The 21265-nt window shown below is 37.5% G+C and overlaps 1 protein-coding gene across 2 annotated transcripts in view; it reads right to left on the bottom strand.

Annotated features, from left to right (window-relative positions):
* The window catches only part of htr4 (5-hydroxytryptamine receptor 4), a 73037-nt gene that overhangs the window by 16548 nt on the left and 35224 nt on the right, over positions 1-21265 (bottom strand). For both annotated transcript variants that reach the window (XM_060886028.1, XM_060886027.1), the window contains 2 exons: positions 16027-16180; positions 13958-14517 (listed from right to left, as the gene is read on the bottom strand). In XM_060886028.1, coding sequence (XP_060742011.1) covers positions 13958-14517; positions 16027-16180 — 714 coding nt within the window. The remainder of the gene's footprint in view (positions 1-13957; positions 14518-16026; positions 16181-21265) is intronic.

Raw genomic sequence — 21265 nt, 5'->3', positions numbered from 1 at the left:
ATTACAGATTTAAAGATTTCCATTTGAGCTCATGTTTTCCAGGCCACTGACACATCAGCAACACATGATCAGCAGTGATTAATTTGTGTGTGTGAAATACAGGTGCAGGTGTAATAAATGTGCCTTTGGAGGACAAATTAAAAGTAAATAGACTAAGCACAGATTTAGGGAAGTCCTAAGAGGCCATGCATCATTATATTTTTTCTTTCTTGTTTTGTCATGATCGTGACTTAATTTTCTCATGATCTCTGCATGTACCCCATTGTTAATATGTAATGGATTATTAAAACATTAAGAGATTATTCTCATTAAGTCTGTCAATCATTTTGTATTCTTTTTGTCGGGCATTTATTAAAAAACTGATCGTTTTGTATTAATTTACTGTTCTGTGATGTAAGAGCTTGCGGACGCTCGCTTTCTTCTTTCAGCGCTATTAACGCTAAGTATCTACAGTACAATATACATGCGGGTGTTCATGGGGTTCTAAAATAAACCTACATTTAATTGGTTTGTGCCGAGTTGACAGCCTCAGCTCAAATCAACCTTTCTGGTAAATCTAGTAGAACTACTTTTTGAAATACCTGATGAAATAATCATTTAGGAAAGGTCACTTATCCTTGCCTGATATCATAATAATTGCATCAAGTCAGACATTTCCTTCAGGCTCAAAGGGCAATCTAATATCCATCCATAACAAAAATGGAGCGAGAATAGGGCCACTGCTTTGAGTCATTATTGCATCAGAAAACATACTTACAATAAGAATTGTAACTCTCACTCACTCTCACTCATTTTCTACCGCTTATCCGAACTACCTCGGGTCACGGGGAGCCTGTGCCTATCTCAGGCATCTTCGGGCATCAAGGCAGGATACACCCTGGACGGAGTGCCAACCCATCACAGGGCACACACACACACTCTCATTCACTCACACAATCACACACTACGGACAATTTTCCAGAGATGCCAATCAACCTACCATGCATGTCTTTGGACCGGGGAGGAAACCGGAGTACCCGGAGGAAACCCCCGAGGCACAGGGAGAACATGCAAACTCCACACACACAAGGCGGAGGCGGGAATTGAACCCACAACCCTGGAGGTGTGAGGCGAACGTGCTAACCACTAAGCCACCGTGCCCCCTAGAATTGTAACTCAATCCATAGATTTTTGAACATCATTAAAAGTTATTCATTCAGTATATAGAACTACTTATGCATCATCTCCATTCACCAAGCCAACAAACCCATTCAAACCCATGAGCATGTGCCATATCCTCCTATCTAGTCTTAGGAGGTCATTGCATCATATACTATGATACTCAATTCACTCTTCAAACTGAAACAGACTCACTGGCCAATTTTTTCAGAACCCCATACTAATACTGGGTAAGTGCCGCACTGCACTGAGAATTCTCACTAGTGTAGACTTAATTTATACATTCGCGGTTCACAAATAAACCCCATCTGAAATAACATAACATGCATTAATCTTTAATGATTTGTTTTTGTTTATTTAGCTTTTGCTTGCGTCCATCATTCAGAAAAGAGCATAAACTCTATGTGATTTCTGAGATGTAAACAAACAGAAGTAATACAAAACCGTAAATTTACTGTGATTACTGTAGCATGGTCCTTCATAAAGCTCTGTTTATGTTACGCTCCTGATATTTGTAACGTTTATAATCTACGTTTCCAAGGATAGTTGACATGAGCACTTGTCTGGAAGCTAAGCTGGCATCCCTCAGATACATGGCATCTAAACATATACCTATAAATATTTCCTGTCTACACTTTTCACTAAAATTAAGCTGAGTCTTTTGTTTTCTAGAACTAGTTGAAGCCTTATTCAGCGTTACTGTGAAAGTGTGAAGAGAGGAAGTAAATTCACTTCCTGTTTGAGGTTTTTCAAACCTAACTATGGACTCAACCCTGTTTGAAACAACAAACTAGCTGTGTTTTAAGCATTAGGTAGAGTTAAAGAGCATTGAGGTATTGCAACCTGCCACTTACACAAAATGTCACTGGTTTCCAGGTATTATAATACCAAATATAATCCCCTTTAAATCTCTTACCCGCTGCTAAAGCCACACTTAGTCAATTTCTTGTGAATTCTATAATACCTTGAATTTTAGATGCAGACGGGTGGGGTAAAGGTTTCACTGTCTGCAAGCAGGGGTGTTATGTGCCAGCACTGCCAGAAGCTTGGCTGTGTTCTGATTACAGATTAGGTTTCAACAGATTGGCAGAACGGATAACCGTCCAAAATGTGGTCACCATCCGATGACCTTAAACTCTAGAAAGCACAAGTTGGATGCCCTTAATTACACTCTTTGCATATATAGTGACCCTCTTCCTGTCATTCACCAACAGATCCTGCATGGTTAGATACTCAATCATTTGGATTCATACCTTGATTTGCTAAGTGTGCCAATGTTGCTCAAGAGCATTGAGCACTGAGGTGCTCATGGTTTATCAAAGACTGCCAGATGACTGCTGGTGTGGTAGTGTTTTCATTTGTTTGTTATCATTAAAGCACCATACATATCCATACTAAGCAACCAGTATTCCTTAGTTTTTTTTTTCAAGATCATCTGAGTGTGAAATTGCCTATAAAGAGCAACAGAAGGTCCAGGTACATCCTGAGCATTGAAATCTAAGTCTTGTGTGCTGGCACTAGGACATGAACTAACACACAAAAAGCTTTCTATTAACATGTACATTTTCTGGAGCTTAGTAATAGCTAAATCTAAAGCTAAAGGTTATCCCCAAAATGCAAAAGAAAATACAGCTGTATTAAAAAAGTCACCTACACACAAAATACACACAGCTTAAAGGTAAAGCATTGTACTGCATACAGATATACAATCAGATGCTTTACTGACCCTGAACGCAACAGGGTCAGCTCCGTGAAAGAACAGGAAGTCTGTGTGTGCGTGGTGTGTGTGTGCTTGTGCATGAGTGTTTGTTTGTAAGTGAAAGACTCACTTGCGTGCTCCTCACACAGCACTAGACAGGAACAGGCTTAGTGTTGCAGAACCAGAGCAGGAGTTTAGAAGCAGAGGAGCAGCCGCTGGAGTAGAGAGCAGGCGGGACAGAGGGCAGCAGAGAGGCACACATTTGGAGAAGAAAGAAGGAACCAGGACACGAAGGAAGAGGAAAACAGAAAAGAGATGAGGAAAAGCAAGTTAATACATCAATATCCAATTCTACACAGTTTAAAGGTTTACCGGTGATATATCTCAAATACCACAGTGGTATTAAATTCAGAAGGTGTGGGTTAAATTTCTATAACAGCATGTCTCTAACATTAGTTCTGGCTGTAATTCAAATCAGGCTTATATTTATGTCCATGATCTAAAATATTATTGTTCCTATTTGCTCATTCAGTAGAACTTGTATGGCTGATGCATCACATAATTAAGTGGAATCTAAAGTCGAATAGAAAAATAAACTGATTAAGAAAATATGTTGCTATTTAACAAAAAACAATCAGCCTCCTGTTAATAGACATTTATATAACAATTATAAAAGGAGTCTTGGATATCATTGTGCTGTAACTGCTTGACTCATGGATGTTTCATAACATTACATACAACTATAAATGGATAAAATGCAGGATGTGTCATTTACTAAGAAACTAAAACTGTAATTGTTGGTACACTGTTGGTTATTTCTCATTTTTATTGTTACAGCAATTAACCAGTCAATAAATTATTCAGTCATGAGGCAAAACCAGTGCTTTGTATTTAATTAATTTCAGTATTCTATTTTTCTTAACAAACCCTAACAAATTCATGCTTTGCCCTGTGATGGGTTGGCACTCCGTCCAGGGTGTATCCTGCCTTGATGCCCAATGACGCCTGAGATAGGCACAGGCTCCCCGTGACCCGAGGTAGTTCGGATAAGCGGTAGAAGATGAATGAATGAATGAAATTCATGCTTTTCTTCAGTATCTATGACGGCTTTGCTTTGGAAATATATTTTGCAAAGGAAATACTTTGTTGATATCACTACATCATTGATGATATGCTGATTCCTTTTATGCTAACAGATTGCTGTTGTTTTTATTTGGTGAGCAAATACAGGTGTTTTCTAGGCAATGAGGAAAGGCACTTAAAATACACTATGTTTAAGGCACCTCATTTGTTGACTATATAATAGGCGCAGCAATCAAACTGCTTGTAAAGGTCAGGTGGTGCAGAAATGGTTCAGAAATATGTGCCAAACACAAAGCAATGACTCACTTCTCTCCAGACAGAAGGTACTGTCTGCCATTTACTGCAATATCCATGAGGCCCGCCCCAAAAGAGCCCAAAGCCGAGTGGATTTATTTAGACTTCTGTACATCTATATCCTAAACATCTTCCTTTTTGCCTACAGTTCATCTGGTAGACAAAATATCCACAATGCTCGGTATGCATTACATACAGTATAGATGCTGTATGCACCGCTCAAATGGTTTGTCTTGTTCACAGTAAAGCTGAAGTGACATATCATGACATCTGCACATGACCAGAGAGCCCTTTGTAATGTACAGACTAGTGTCATGATATCATCAACCACATCCCTGACATGCACGCTGCATGTATATAATGCTGTGTTTGATCATCTGACATAAATCTACCCAAAATAAGTGCATAATGTGATTCGTATGTTTAAGGTTTATCAAAGATCAAACCAACTAGGACACAGCTTCGCTCCTTTCACTGGTAAGATCTGACATGTGCATCCTTTCATGCCAGGGCTACATCAAGCAAACATCTGTCAATGGTTGTTCAAGGGAGCGATGAGACTCTTGACGCCTGTTTCACATTACATGTGCGCTTTAACTAATGCTGCCAGTTTAAATTGCAGAAATTGCAGAGCTTATAAAACACTGGTGTGTTTTTCCCTATATAAGCTGCTCTTTTCTGACCCCTTGTAACATGTACAGTAGCAGATGATCAAAGTTGTGTGGACTTTTTTCCTAATAAAATACATGCAATATCTGTTACACACACAGTCACACACAAGCAGCCATAAATCTCTGAACGTCTAATGTGCAAATGTACTGGACACCCTGGTGTTATATAGCTAACCTACACTTCACATAGCTCTTCTACATGATCACATCCAGAGAGAGAGAGATAGAGAGAGAGAGAGAGAGAGAGAGAGAGAGAGAGAATGCATCAGCCTTTCAGAAATTCCGTTTTTCTTATATAATTAGTGCCAGGACATGTCAGAATCTTATGACCACAAGACAGCGTCTTTAAGACTCTTTCTGCTGTGGATGAGAATCGATAATGTTATCTGAACACTACAGTTCACGTGTGTGGATCTAATTTCCCTGCTATCCTTCCAGACAATTATGAGTATGAGATGTCAGTGGAATATATCATGTGCAGCAGTGAAGTCCTGTGCAGTGTCGGTGTGTTATACCTCCAGGGGTTTCTGTTTTCAAATGGGCTAGGGATTCTGTGATAAATGTCTAAAGTGTTTATGTAATCACACAGATTTTAATCTCCCAAAGTGCTAACTGCATGTGAACTCGAGTTTGCGTAAAGTCATAAGATTCAGGCTGACATAAATGATTAAATCTCTAAATCACTAAAGAAAAAAGAAAACTTTCACGTAGAAATCTTAATGGTTGTAACTTAAGAAGTGATGTAAGAAAAAACAAATGAACAAAATGTGGGGACAAATACACATACACACATACATACATACATACATACACACTGTGAACTGTATATATCTTGAATTTTTATTATATTAATTCTTTATACTTCTCCTTATGTTTATCTTTTGTTTTATGTTTATGTTCTGTAAAGCTGCTTTGTGACAATGTCCATTGTAAAAAGCGCTATACAAATAAACTTGAATTGAATGAATTGAATTGAATGTAAGAGCCATAGAAACTGGAGTCCAACATAAACACTGTTTTCCAGGTTGGCAGATATTACCTCGAGCCCTCTGTCTGGCTTCAGAAAGCTCTGTGAGAAACATGTATTTTCTTAGAGTTATCTATATGTAATTCTAAGGGCTCACAATGTGCTGAAATGAAGCCTAGTAATAATCCTGTGAGAGCACTGATGGGTGTCATGCTTAGGAGAAAAATGAAAGGTTTAATAAATCAAACAGAGTGCACAAATTAAATCAGGAGGCTCAATGCTACACAACTGGGTCCCACATTATATCGTTTAAGTGTCCTTAAGCTCTTTGTATCTAATTCATTATCAGAGGGTTCAGTACAGTGTAATTCATATGTATGTAAAATTGTTCCACAGTAATTACGTATATTAGCCATTTAAAAATACCTTTATTTTTTTACACATATAATGCTTTCATAATTAACTCTCCACGTAAAAGAACTTGTAACAGCAATTCTGCATGATGTATAATTAAGGAAGTACAGAACAGATGTGCAAATATGTTTCTAATTACTAGCTCAAATTGTATGAATGTGTCGGTGATTCTGAGATGCAAGAGTTCGTCGCTGATCCCTCTGAAGCCGTAGTGGGCTTATCAACGAAATGCCAAGGAAGGAGGAAGCCCACTTCAGAACTCCTCAGTCATCTTACTATCTAGTTATTGCTTGAATGATCAATAGGCACTATCTTGTATGTGCTAGTACAAAGCATAGCAACATCTTATCCTGTGTATATCTGAATCTATATAACCTAGAGAAGAATAAAAAGCTTTTACTGTCATATGAGATTTAAGATTTTAAGATTAAAGCGTTTACTGTCATATTCACAGTAAAGAAACAAGTCTCCCAGTAAAATGAAATTCTTTCTTTGCTGTCCACAGTGAATGGCCGACAAGTACAAAAAAAAAAGAAACTATGTAAAATGCAAATTAAGTAAAAAAAATCAAACATGCACATAAATACAAACAAAACATAAACTGTGCAGCAGATAGACTATGTAAATATAGAAATATAGACTGAATACCACTGTAGATGTCAATATCAGCAGCAAAAAGATTAACAATATGCAAATTGAATGCAACTGTTGATAATGATAGAAATGGCATTAAAACATGTACGTGAGATGCAGCTATTTGATATAATAGCAGTAATATTAACAAATGTGCAAAATGAGCCTGTTCAAGAGTGTAATTGCTGAGGGAAAGAAGGAGTACCTTAGTCTGGAGGTCCTGCAATTTACACTCCTGTACCTCCGTATGATATGATATTAGATATTAAGTGTATAAAATACGGTATAATACAAATATATGTTTAACTTATATTTACATAAATAGAATTTACATTTGCAATTAAAAGGTTACTAAAAAAAGCTAGACTGTTATTGCGGAGAAAAATTTGGCAACAAATTGAGAAAAATGGGAGAAAATAAGTAATTATTCATTAGCAAAGTTAAAATCTGAAGCAATAAACATGTCTCTTTCCAAAAGAATCGGTTTACAGGACTGACAGCAACACGGGTATGCATATGTAATCACAACCTTTAGACTTATTAAATATTTCTTCCTAAATAAATGCTGGTAATTAAACTAATTTAAGAGGAGTTGTTCATGTGTAATTGCTCTACTGAACTGATTTTATTATGCTACCACGTTGATATGTGGTTTGTACCTGAGGACACTTAATATTAAATAGGCCAGCCGTTCTGTTATTAAATATGAAATATTATAAAAATGATAAATTCCATAATATGCTAGTGATTATGCGTCAGTCTTTTTTTTATTGTTTTCATCAAGCTATGGACAAATTACTCTGTTAATCCTACATATTGTATGATTCATTGTCACTCACTGTTTTACATATAACAAAAGACATCCAGCTCAAGTAAAAGAATCTCACATATTGCCATAAGATGATTATCGGATGCTGTGGTGGAGGAGCGTATAATTACAGATGTCAAAGAAAAGAATGAAAAGCAATCCTGAATGGACATTTACCGTAAGAGGCTATGAGATCATCCAGACATCTATAGACACATCTGTTAAGAGTGTTCATTGAATTATAAGGGCTGAGGTTCCTAGACTCAGACAGCCTTAAAGCAATCTTATTGATGGCCCTAAGAAAGACAGGAGATAAAGGAGCTGTTGGGGAGAAGAACAGAGGTAGTATCAGATGGAGAATGACTCCTGATAAGTGTACTCATACTAAATTGCAGGCAGTACAACACACAAGATGAAGATGGATTTGACAATGCACTGTTGTGCAGCTCTGCAGATTAAATCGCAGGTGCAATGTGGATAATGACGAACATTCATCATGCATTATACCTGCATTTGGTAATTAAAAGCAATCACTATTTAAAAACTAGTTAGAGTTGTTCTTGAAGGAGCAATTAACGCACTAAGCCAGATGGAACTTTTTATGCTTTGAGCACTTTAAAATCATTAAGCTAGTAAGCCAAGACTTATAAACTGCTAGTTACGCTACTGTCTGAAACTATGCCTATGAAAACGCACATTAATTCATGAAACAGTTAAATTAAATCTAATATAACCTAGCCTATGGTATTATTATAGTAAGAAGGCAGATCTTAGAAGCATCATGACGCTATACATTAGAACAAACATCTTTCATTTATCACAGGTGAATCGACTTCTCCATCTTCTCTGTAGAGGTAAATGCCTGGAAAATGCTGCCGTTAAGGCACTAGAAAAAGTTAAATAACTATGAGGGACAGCAGCAGGTCCATGTTACGGTCTGGGTCACCAATAATGAGGTTAGAGCTCTCCAAAAATGTTTGATTGTCTTTGGTTTACATTTAAGACTTCGTAAGGCAGCTGTTCAGAGGTTCCTGCATACGTCGCATCTCTGTTTATCAGCCAGATTTACATGCTGACCGCGTCGCCATTTGGAAGCAGTTCCATGATTTATATCTGCAGCACATTTCCAAGTGCTTCAGAAAACAAAAAGTGGCAGGACATTCACAGGAGGCCGGGTGGCCTGATATCGACAGCCAGTATGATTAGAGAGACCTTAAAGGGGTAGAAATGTCCTTCTGTCTTAACACAACTGATTATTCTCAGAAGTCTAACACCATGACACACAGTAAGGACTAACACTGACACAATCTGTAGTTTAGTAAAAGCAGTTAGTGCACTTCAAAGCCAGGGATTGAGGCATTCTTGCTCCACTGTTCACTATTAATTTTATGGCTCATTACACAATTCTATTTTAGGCTAATCTAAACCACTTTTGCAACAAATGTGCTTGTATTGTTTGTGTAAAAGGTCAGAATACTGGTTTAGATATTTTCCTTTGTTCTTCTGACTTTTCAAGCACATTTATTGTTACATAAAACAGCAGTTATTAATATCTATTATCTGTTTTAATGGCTATTCATTCAAACAGCAGCGCAACTGCCAGAGTTCTTAGTCACTAAAGTCACATTTTATTCTGTTGCCATGGAAGGTGCTATATTCTTATACAATATGTACCACCCGCTGTCTATGACCCATACTCATGATCTGACCCATATTTTTTGTTTCATTTTTAATATTTTCCTTATTAACAGAAACATGGTCACAAATTCGCATAACTCCACCTGCAACATTACATTAAGGGACCGGATCCCAGAAGATCCTTAGAGAGAACATGACTGCCAGGAACCAGCAGGGGATTTTTACAGAATTATACATATGAGGAAAGATCAATTTATTGTCAATCTCCAGACAGAAATTCAGCCTGGTTCTAAGACAGAAAAATAACAAAAAAAAAAAGTTGGTGAAAAGTTTGTCTAAGGTATACCCTTAAGGATACGGCATGCTATTATACAGTCCAAGTGTTTTACTGTGCTTTATGCTTTGGAAATCAATACACTTTAATTTCTGAGAGAAAGTTTGTTCCTAGCCTGAGGGAACATCCAACAACTGAAAAACATCCTGGTAAGTTTAATTTGGACAGCAGAACAGCAGAGGGTTGTTATGCTGTCGTAGTCTTTCTTTATGCTTGACCTTCATCACATGTGGGAATGGTCAATGTTGGCCCTGGATCGAGTTTTCAGTGTGCCTGGTCTGACAGGGAAGGGTGTGAACATGGTATGACATTAAGGATTCCATTCACCCTTAACCAAGTCAGGTCACTGTAGGGCTGTAGGGCAATGATTTACCATACAACTAGAGCTTCACTGTGGAGCAGGAAGGAGGCAGGAAGGCACATCCACATAGGAGGCTAAGCAAAAATAGCATTTATCACCACAGTCAATCTCTTTGAGGAGCTGGTGATGCCTTATTGTCTTGTAAATATCCCCACTACTTCTGTTAATTAGGTTTAATTTATTCCTCATCAGAAGTGGAACATGTTACCCCACAGAGCCAGGTACTCTGATAATTTAATAATAATGATAATTTCTGCACCAAGTTCGTGAAGTGCAGACTTTACGAGCCCACCATCACTTTCCTAGGCTACATATTCCGTATGGAATTTAAAAAAGTCACAACCTCAGGCAATCAAGGAGTTACAAAGATTGCTCGGGTTTCAGTTTCAGCAGCACCAGTCAATTTGTTGAAAGCTGAAAGCTTATTTAATGGAAAAGGCTGCATATGAGTCTGCATACTGTATGTTTAATGAGCTAAAAGAATGATTCACAAGCACCACTGCCCTTATACACCCAGATGCGTCTTTGTCATTCAAATATAGCGGTCTGTGTCTTGGAAGTTCCGGGGTAGAAAATTAGCCTTGAAAGACTTCTGGTACTAGCCTGAAGTGATAACTCACACTTTGAGGGAGTCATTGTAATATCTATAAAATGAACAAAAACGATGTTAAATAATCAGTCATATCTGCATTCAATCCCTGGATATGATAATAAGAGTTAAGAGTTATTGTCTGTTAATTTATCCACTGATTTGCAGAGTTTAATATCTATCCAAAAAAGTAAAAAGAAACCTTACATAATCAGTCATGTATACGTAAATGTACTGGACACAATAATCATATCCATTCTTTCATAAATATTTGTATCGTAGGATTTTGATGTGTAATGATTTGATGATAAGCTGTGTGTGTATAGATACATATTGATAGGCTGTGTGTGGGTATCAGTGTGCTATTTATTGTTGGTGTTTTGGTGGAAGTACAGATGTAGGGGTTAGACTTGCTCAGACTGGATCTGGGGTCGTGACCATGACACACTCTCCAAGTAGCATGAATGCCTAATTGTTCCCAGGACAGTAGAGCCAAACTTCCAGTTTCATATATCATTGATCCAGCCAGGTTCAAGACTCCAAACACTCACCTTCAAAGACCAATTCCCCAGTGCAGTATGGAACCACTTAACTTTACACAGCTCAGGACAACTTGACATAATATGCACATTGCCCCTGGTCTACAACAAGTTCTGGTGACCTTTGCTAGAGGCAGGTGTGAGTCAGTGTATTAAATCCTTTAATATCAGTCCCCTTTCTGGTCTTCTTCAATTCCAATGATTATGTCTATAAGCTACATTGCATACTGAACACTGAGTTGCTTTTTTTGTAGTTAAATAGTCACAAAGCACAAAGCAGAATCTGAGCCTGGCACTGATGACACAATCACAGCATGTCAGAATAACACATTTGATTACTGATTGTTATCATACAGACCCTCTTGATTTTGGATAAAGACATTTCAAAAGTATTTAGCCTTCATTTATAACACCAATTAATGTTCTAACAAATCAGTTTATGACGACTTGTTCTGCAGTCTTAAATAGCCTTATAGTGCAATACAATATCCAAGTACAATAACCCTAGTGTTAATCTCATGCTGCGTTCCCATAGCTACAAATGAGATGTTTTAAAAAATGCCATACTGTTGCTAATGCACTACATTCATTGTTGCTGCCCTCTGAGATTTTATAAGCCTTTTAACATATGACATACTTTAGATCTCTCTCTCTCTCTCTCTCTCTCTCTCTCTCTCTCTCTCTCTCTCTCTCTCTTTCTCTACTACCAACTCTAATTTCCAACTTTATGTCTAAAAAAGAAATGAGAGAAAATCTTTAGCCTGGAGTACATAAGGTTTTCAGATGTTTTGATGCATCTGATTCTGTGTTCTGAGAAATGATTAGGAAGGAGAAGAAAAGTAAATGAACTATCCTAAGTATCCTAAATTCAGTGCCTAAATCCAGACACCAGGCAAAATAGATGACATTTAACAGATAGTATGTGACAGCAAGGTAATAGCACTATAGTATTTATATCTGTAAAATCTTCTTTCATCTCATGGCTAGTTACTGCATGTCACAAAAGAAAATCAATAAACCTTTATTGAAAAACAAACACCATCATCTTTTAGCCCAACAATAAATCTGTCAGCGTTCATCAATCCAAGCAGAGATTTGACATTCAGCTAGCTTGACTGATGTGGGTCTTCCAGCATTAAATAATAAAAAATCCATAAACATTGTATTGATTTTTTTTTATAATAAATCTCATATAGTTTATTTTTTTTAAGCTTAGCAATGCATTGCAACATGTGTTTTCATCTAGAAGTAATGATAAATGTATAGATATATTTATGATTTCTCTAGGGAATATAGTTCAAAATGACCAGCTGGCTAAACGTTATATCTAAATAAGTATGCTAGACTTTGGTCAAAGCCCAAGAGAGCTTAGACCTTAGACCTAACCATGAAGTGAAAGAGTCAGAAAGGGCCTCTTACTGTATATCTGTCTTCACCAGTCCTCTTTATTGCAGTTTAGAACAGTTTATGTCTTTACAAGTTTACAGCAGTTATTGTTTGAAAGTAGATTTCGATCAGTGATGCAATGGTGTTGTTGAACTGAAGTAAGAGTGCATCTTTAATGTTATGAGAAATTAAAGAGGTCCTGTAAGAGTGTGAAGAATAGAGAAAAAAAAGACACAAAGAGACAAGTGTGGGAGAGTAACTTGACGATTTGGGGATGTTCTTGTTTTTTCAAATTCTCATGGGAAAGTCCATGCTAAGCTGTGTTCTAAAACTCATCACGACAGTAACCACACAATAATATTAGTTAGCAAGCTTAAACCAAAGAACTTGTATATTGGTAAGAGATAAGGGCTGTTTTTTTTGTTTACTAAAGCCAAGTTTTGCTTCAATGTGTGAAAATAAGCAGACTGTAAGTTAATAAAAAGGGTAATGCATAAACTCAACAACCCTTGTTATATGGAATGTAATGTGTAAGGGCCACAAAAACAAATAGCCTCTGTACAGTAAAATGAAATAATAAATAAAAAGAATAAATTAAAGCTTACCATGAATGTAATACACTCACCACTGTAATACACTGCAATTATCCAACCAGACAATCATGTGGAGTAGCACAGTGCAAAAAATCACACAGATACAGATACAAACATCAGAATGCTGTGCTTGTGATCTCACCAATCTCTTCATTGTCCAGTTTTGTTGCGTGTGCCAACTGTAACAACAATATCCTTATCTTGGCTGTTATTGGTCTTGGTTTGTAGCCCACCTCCATACAAATTTGAATGCTGTGAAACTTTGACATTTTCTACTTAGATGCCTTTTTTTGCACCAGCTGTAATCTCTTAATATTGAATTTTGTGTAAAAAATCTTAAAAAATCAACAGTTTTAAAAAAAATATATGCCATGGTAAGTTAATGAGGTCACACATTCCCAATTCTGATGGTTGGTGTATTTGTACTCTTTGGTGCTGGTGGCACATGATTGGATGTTTGGATAATTGCACAAAAGAGTAGGGGTGCAGATGTTCCAATTAAAGGGTCTAGTGCATGGCTACATCAGGCACAAAATGGGATATTTTGTTTGCATATGGAAACAGTACAATAACACATAACGTTTAGAATTATTCCACTCTTACTTTGGGATTAAGCTAATACTACACAGTTTGGAAGTATATCCCCTGTTCTTAAACAGAGCCAGAAAATAAGACCTAGTTATTTCGCAGTGTAAAACAGACCAGAACAATGTTAACCCAAGCACTAATAAGCAAATGTAGCACAAGCTTTAGCATGACAGAGAGAATCCTTTAGAATGATTTCACTTACTTGAGCACATGTGTGGAGCCGTTGATCTGTGTAGCTGTGCAGGGTGTTCTAGGTGCGAGGATGGAGGGCCGTCGGTAGCGCTGGTGGCCGCAACAAAGGATGATGAGGAAGGCACGGCGGAAGGACTTGTTGAGGAAGGCATAGAGGATGGGGTTAAGCATGGAGTTGATGTAGCCCAGCCACAGGCATGCTGCCCACAGCTGTTCGGGCACTGTGTAGTCTATGAAAGGGTCCACCACATTGGTGATGAAGAATGGAGCCCAGCACAGGCAAAAGCAGCCCATAATGATGCACAGAGTTTTTGCTGCTTTTGTCTCAGTGCGCATGCGGTGGTTCCGCTGGTGCTCAGCACTCTCGGGGCCGGAGACTGCGTCACCTGCCCTCTGCAGCATGCTGATCTGACGGGCGTGTTCACGTGCCGTTACATAGATGCGTTGGTAGGCGAGCACCATCAAACCCAGTGGGATGTAGAAGGCCACCACAGAGCAGGTGAGAGCATATGGCTTGTTCACCATGAACACACACACCGTGGAGTTGCCACTGAACTTCCGCGTTTCTATCTGTTGGGGGGGGAGACGGAATATTTACGCACACACAAATTGCACATTCAGCACACAAAAAGAAAATGTCACACTTTATTTTACACTCTGTGCTGAGCTTTCTTTTTTCTGTCTGTTCATTGCTATTCCAATCTCTAGGTCCTTGGCCTGGGGGAACTGTCAATTTGTCAGTGGTCAGTAGAGGAAATATTTCTTATAATTTAAATTTAAAAGCAATGAGACCTTAACCCAAACATCATTAATTTGAAAAACAGTCATTTTCAAAGTCAGCCCTATAGGGAAGTCACTGACCCTGACTGTTCTTAAATACGAATAAAATCACCTCCAATTCTTCCTACTTGATATGAGGCTTTGTAAGGCTGGGTCCAACCTTATGACATCTTGATTTCCATGAATTAAACACTTAATGCTGAAGAACACTTTAAATCACCAGGGTAGAAAAAAAATTAAAGAATAATTTTTGCTTCACTTCACTTAGTTGAAATGCACTTTAATAGGACGCAGCCCAAATGAAGCTTTCTGTGAAGTGTTTTCAAGTGGTCTGGATCCCAACTAAGTTGGAATGTGACCCAGTCTTTCAGTGGTACATGAGCAACAAACACTAATCAGCTCCTTTGAGAAGCATAGTCAGCTGATCAACAGTGTTTTTGATGTTTTGACTTTAAAGTGTGCAGCTAAATTAGTGTCCGAAATAAACAGTCATTAGGATAATGCTCATGTATTGAGAATATTTCAGAGGTGAACTAAATGAGGCGGCCACACACAAAAAAAAAAAATCAAACGCAGTCATGTTCCTCTTACCAGGAAATGTTGCTTATGATCATTTCTAAAAGTGTGAAATGCAAAGAATTGTGCAGGATGATATGTATTCACTTAATGAAATGGGTTAATTTTACACGACATAAATAATGCCAGAGTTTATGAAACCACCATGTTATGAAAGTCCTCTAAGCAGAATCCATGATTGTGTGAGGAAAAACATACTCAGGATGCCAATTAAACAGCATTTCCTTTGACTGACTTTCATTACAGCAAATCAATCTTCATCCACGGCTATTTAATGTTTGTTTACAGATGGATTATAGGCTTTAATAGGGTGATGTGGCATTTTATTTTTATTACAGCATACTTGTGAGTGGGAGTTATTAATTAAGCTCTTTCTCATAGTTGTTCCTGAATAGTTAGACTACAGGAGGTGTAGCTTGCTGTAGCTTCTTTAGGCATCTGCTGTATATAATATTCATCCAGAATACAAAGTGGGGCACAAAATCTAACAAAAAGTGATAAAGAACCATATAAAATACTGAAATGCTCTAATGAAAAACGCCTCGTTTACATGTGTACTGAGCTGATTATTTTATTGAATGCTTAATCATTTTCACTGAAGCAAGTTTGTTACATGCAAGGCCTGATGAGTGCAAAAGAAGAAAAAAATATCTTTAAACATTCCACAGCCTAATTCATTTTAAAACACTGGACTAGCTGTGACATCTGAAAGATGTGACTCACCAAATCATTTATTCCAATACTGTTCCAGCCTTGCATAATTGGTAAGAACGATATGACAGTTGGGATAATCCAGCATCCTCCTATCATAAGAGCAACTCTCAGAGGTGTCATTTTGTTCCTGTAGACCAGAGGCTGACAACAGATGGCATAGTACCTGCAACATAAGGTTTCAAAGCATTTAATGGTATGAAACTTTCCTGTTATCACTTACATTACAGCAGCTATAAACAGTCATTCCATCTCCTGTCTCCTTTTTTTCCTCCTTCTTAAAGTAAAAGAAACATACTGCTTGCATTGTTCTGTGACTGTGAAACTGGAACGCACAAACTTCTCTGACTGGAAGACTTTACAAACCATGACAAAGCACAGACAACATCCCTAAATGTTAAATAAACATCTTCTGTCAGAAAACCTCACCATATAAACAATAATGCCTGTCTTAAATAATGTTTTTTTTTTTAAAGATATCCGTTTAGTATTAGACTTATGTGGAGTTATGTGGAGTGTCTGCCATACAAACACTTGTGAAAGAGAAGTGACAATGTATTAAATATTGATACACAGAGAAGATATAGAGAATTCTTTATTAATCCCTTACTGGAAATTTGAGTCACAACACGAAAGTAAACAAAAAGAAAAACTTAATTTACAAGACTTTAAAAGTGTGCAATAAACTCACAAATTACCACAAAAAAAGAGAATAAAATGAGATGTGATCAGATTTGATAGCGTGTGTAAAAAAAACTACAGTAGTCGTTAGTAAAGTTATAAATAAAGTGGTGGTGTATGTATAATTTGTTGTGTAATATGCAGTGCTGTAGCTGGGGATACAAAATATGTAGGCAATTCTATCATCTCCAGTGTCCACACAGCTCCCCAACCTTGTTGACCCATTGTAGATTCAGATATCTTGTACCCTTCCCCACTGTTTGGCCAGTTTGTCATGGAGGGAATGGTTGTTACAGTATAGATACTCTCTGTTTTTTTCCACCATCTGCCTTTCTACCACCACATCCTCCAGGGTCTCCAGTTTCAGCCTAGAGTAGAGCCAGCTTTCCCGATTAACTTAATCATCTTCTTTACATCACCTACTCTGACGCTACTCTGCGAGCTGATAATAAAGGCAAAGAATATTGTGCTTGCAATATATTCCACCATCAACTCCTTCATCTTGGACACATTGAATTCTCACACCACTGCACAATTCTGCTCTCTACCATCCTGTACTTGCTAATCCTTAACACAACGCTACCATTTAAAAATACATGAATCCATTGTGCTAATGAGAATACAGTTAAAAAATCTAACATTGAAATGATTAACCCATATATTAATATATATCAATAGTGTGTCACAATTCCTGATCTCAAAGATGTCAACTTTTTAAAAGGGTGAATGATGCAAGAGAGAATAATGATAGTCTACCCAAGTTTTCATGTGATTCTTTCTACAACACAAACTGAAAAAAAAAAATCTACATGAATGTGAGAAACGTACATCCGGTGTGTAGGAAGTTGTGATGAATGTATAGCACTCCTATTTTGCAGGAACAAAGAAAGATGACGGAACGAGCGAAGCAATGCTGCTGATATAATAGCACAGATGTCGGTGATGCGTCTACTATCTACTTATTGTCTGTAAAACTGACAGTAAAAATAACTCAGATGTGCATCAGAGATGGCGTACGGCACAAAGAAGTGGCGACATCTTTTTCTTATTACCGTCACAATCATATCTTTTTTTGAAAAAACAAAACAAAACAACAACAAATGCAAATTGTGGGAAACTCCTGGACCAGTGATTACAGAAGACTTAAAATATTTGTATGTGGGTATTAGCATAAATTTCTCCAGTTCTGCCAAACTAAATAGTTAATTATCTCACCACCTGCTGGACTGTGTACAAGAACCAATGAAATGGTCAGGCTGTTAATATGAACAAATTTAACTAGGCATATAATTAGCTTGCATGGACACTAGATAATCCAAAACAGCAAATAAGAAAGGACAGTAATGTCATATAGCTCTCCGCAAGCAGAAACTAACACACATCTTTACATGCCATGAGAGACCACAGCTCATGGACAAAGACGTTTTGCTGTTTCGCCCAGGGCACACACAAAATGCTTCATCACCAGAGATGTTATCAGGAGAGGATATATACTGTAGCTGCATAAACTTGGTCCTAGCAAGGGATCAAGTTCTATAGTCAGCATTAATGCACATAATTTGCTCAGCATATTTTTGAGATAAATTACATTATTTGCCATTTCCAGCATAGTTAATTTGCAAGCATATATGCACAGGCTCGGGTAACACATTAGAGTTTCCTTCATGTACTAGTTAATGATTTGATGATCCGTCCACTGCTGAACGGTCTAGATACTCAGGTACCTTCGTTGTGCTCTTAGCTGCTCTGAGGCTACAGAATGATGAGCTGGGTGAGATTGTGCAGACTGTATCACTGCTCAGCATGGCTTACAATTAGGAGAGGAACTGAATAAGTGACTGCCTGGTGTCATGATGGACAGTGTTCCCAGTGGTCCTTCAGTAAAAAATCATGAACATTCATCATCTCTAACCTGCTTTCTCTGACCCAGTTCTGTCAGCACTGTCCAAATGAGTGTGTTGTGATTCCTGTTTATCTACTCCTGACATACTCATCACGACACATTTAACACGGCCAAAGAGGCCTGTGCTGTACTGTAAATCATATCTCATCTCTGTGTCACTGGGCTTCATAGTGAAGCAAGCTTTTATTATCCCCTCAAATCTCTGTAAGACCAGATAATTGACTTTTTTAAGTTCTCTAACCAACCGAGAGAATCATTTTGCTTGACAAATCCACTGTTGCTAACACCCTGAAAGAAACAATGCCATTTTAGATGTATTTCTTTGACAAATTACCTTACATAAGCTAGAACCAGGTTTTTACAATAATCACCGGGTACATTCATGTTCTTTAGTGTACTCTGATGTTAAAAAATAAATAGATAAATAAAAACAAGACCACAATCCTGTTGTGACAAATGTGTGTGGTTGGCAGTTTGAGTGAGTGCAAAAGGGGCAAGTGTTTAACAGCAGGCCATCAGAAACACGACCCACACATTAGTCTCTCTGCATGTACCAGAGCACCACGGGCTGCATTGTGTTACTTGGAACCTGCTGAACGTCTCATGCCGATAGCAAGACTGCTGTCAGTGGGCCACCTGGCTTATTTTATTATATACAGTTATACAAGTAGCAGGTATCAGACTATGTACAAACACAGCAGCAATGAATTGTTACTTGAAACTACCCTGGTTAATTTTCATATAGGAGCAACTGGTTGTGCATTTGTTGTGAATGAGTTGGAAAGGCTGGAAACAATCAGCACTAAGCCTGCATGGCACAGAACAAGAGCTCAGTCCGGAGAGAAGTCCTGCAGTGAAATGAAAAGCATACGTCTGTGCTGTGGGTGTGAAATGAGCAATAATGACTATTCAATAGAGCTGTACAGTTGTGGAGGCTCTAATGCATGTCTAACTCTTTTATGGTGCTAAAAATAAAACTCTTAAAGAATGTCTCTGCTCACCTTTTCACCTGCCTTTAGGGCAATGTGAAGCAGCAGAATCAGGAGACCACTACATTAGACACTGATTGCTGCCATTTTTATGTTATAAGTGCAGCTATTTCAAGTGAGATTTTTATCCTTGAAGTGCATGAGAGAAGTGCAAACGTACATACGGTTGCTCCCATAACTCACTAAAGTAGAAATAAAATGTACATCAATTGTTGGCTTTCTCTGAAGTCTATAGGGATGATGGCAGAATCCCAGGGGGCAGACATGTATCTCAAAAAGGAAGCTTTACTATACACACATGAATACATTTCCTGATTTTGATCACATAAATAAATGATGATTAAACATGTAGATAATATGCTGTAGCAGTGTAAGTTTTTCAGTAGCACAACAAAAACAATTACAAAATATCGACTAATATGTCTTCTTCGTCAACCACTGTTACAGGCACATACTTATTATGCTAAATTTGCACGAAAGAAAAAAAAAGGCTAAATTTCGTCTAGAAATCCGATCCCGGTGTACACGTGATAAGTCTGAAAATCAATAGCAAGGCCATCAGTTGTTTACACTGTCTAATGAAGCTTTAATGGACTCAGTGTGGCATTGCTATTAAATATTTATAGTAATTTAAACCCTGTGGATGACAGAAAACTTTAGTCAATACTGAAAAACAAAACAACAGTGTAAAAGAAGAAAGAAAGTTAATTAGGGAAGCCTGTCATAGACCATGTATATTAATGTCTGTAAATCTAAAACATCTCCTGTGAATAAGTAAAATGTTTAACTACTGTAACTGCTGTTTTTTTGTGCTATGTGCTAGTAGACCCAATTAAAATAAAATCTAACTAAATTAAATCTCAATCTGTTTATCCATTCACCGATAAGTCACTGATTATCATAAAGGTGACAAGACATAAGGAAATGTTGTGTGGGTAAAACAGGAAATAACTAAATGTCTAAGCATATGCTAGGGTACATAACATTGAGTAGAACAGAACAATGGAGGTGTTATATTATTCTTTTTTTTCCCCTTTATTGAATGTTTGATACTTTTTTACTTACGCTGATCATTTTTTGTGACCTCTGATTTTGACTCATAGCATATTAATGATTATTGCTGTGTTGGAGATTCCATATCTGATAGCCGTGCAGGACTGAATATTATTGCAGCAATGAGTATTGCAGTCTAGTCTTTCTCTGTCAAGTGCCACTAGTTAGCTATATCTAAAAATAACCTTTGCCACTGGATAGGCAGGTAGATTGAGAGAAGAACAGAAGAGAAGCAACTGTAAAGCACATTCTGTATTGTGTTCATGTCTTTTGAGAGACATAAAAGGAGGCAGATAACAACCTGAGCTCCACGGGTCAATAAGAGAATAAGCTGCTTCTATGAATTTCACACATGCTTCGTACACACTAAAATGAAATGATAGGCTTAACTAGAAAGCTGGTGTTCAATGATTGCATGAAGGACAATCAATCAAAGCATATATTGTACTAATCCCTCAGTGTGTACACTCAATTTAGCAAACAATTTGCAAAATGCCTAAAAATGCCTGATATAATATGCTTCCAGTGCGAGGAACAGACACACTTGTTCCAATCCTATAGTGTCTACTGTCACTTTACCAAATGACTTGCAAAATGGCCAAAATGCCTGATTTAAGATTCATGA

Source organism: Tachysurus vachellii, chromosome 13, assembly GCF_030014155.1.
Source record: "Tachysurus vachellii isolate PV-2020 chromosome 13, HZAU_Pvac_v1, whole genome shotgun sequence".
In the NCBI taxonomy this organism is placed as follows: Eukaryota; Metazoa; Chordata; class Actinopteri; order Siluriformes; family Bagridae; genus Tachysurus; species Tachysurus vachellii.
The sequence above is the reverse complement of the archived record's forward strand: the minus strand, read 5'-3'. Positions and strand labels throughout refer to the sequence as shown.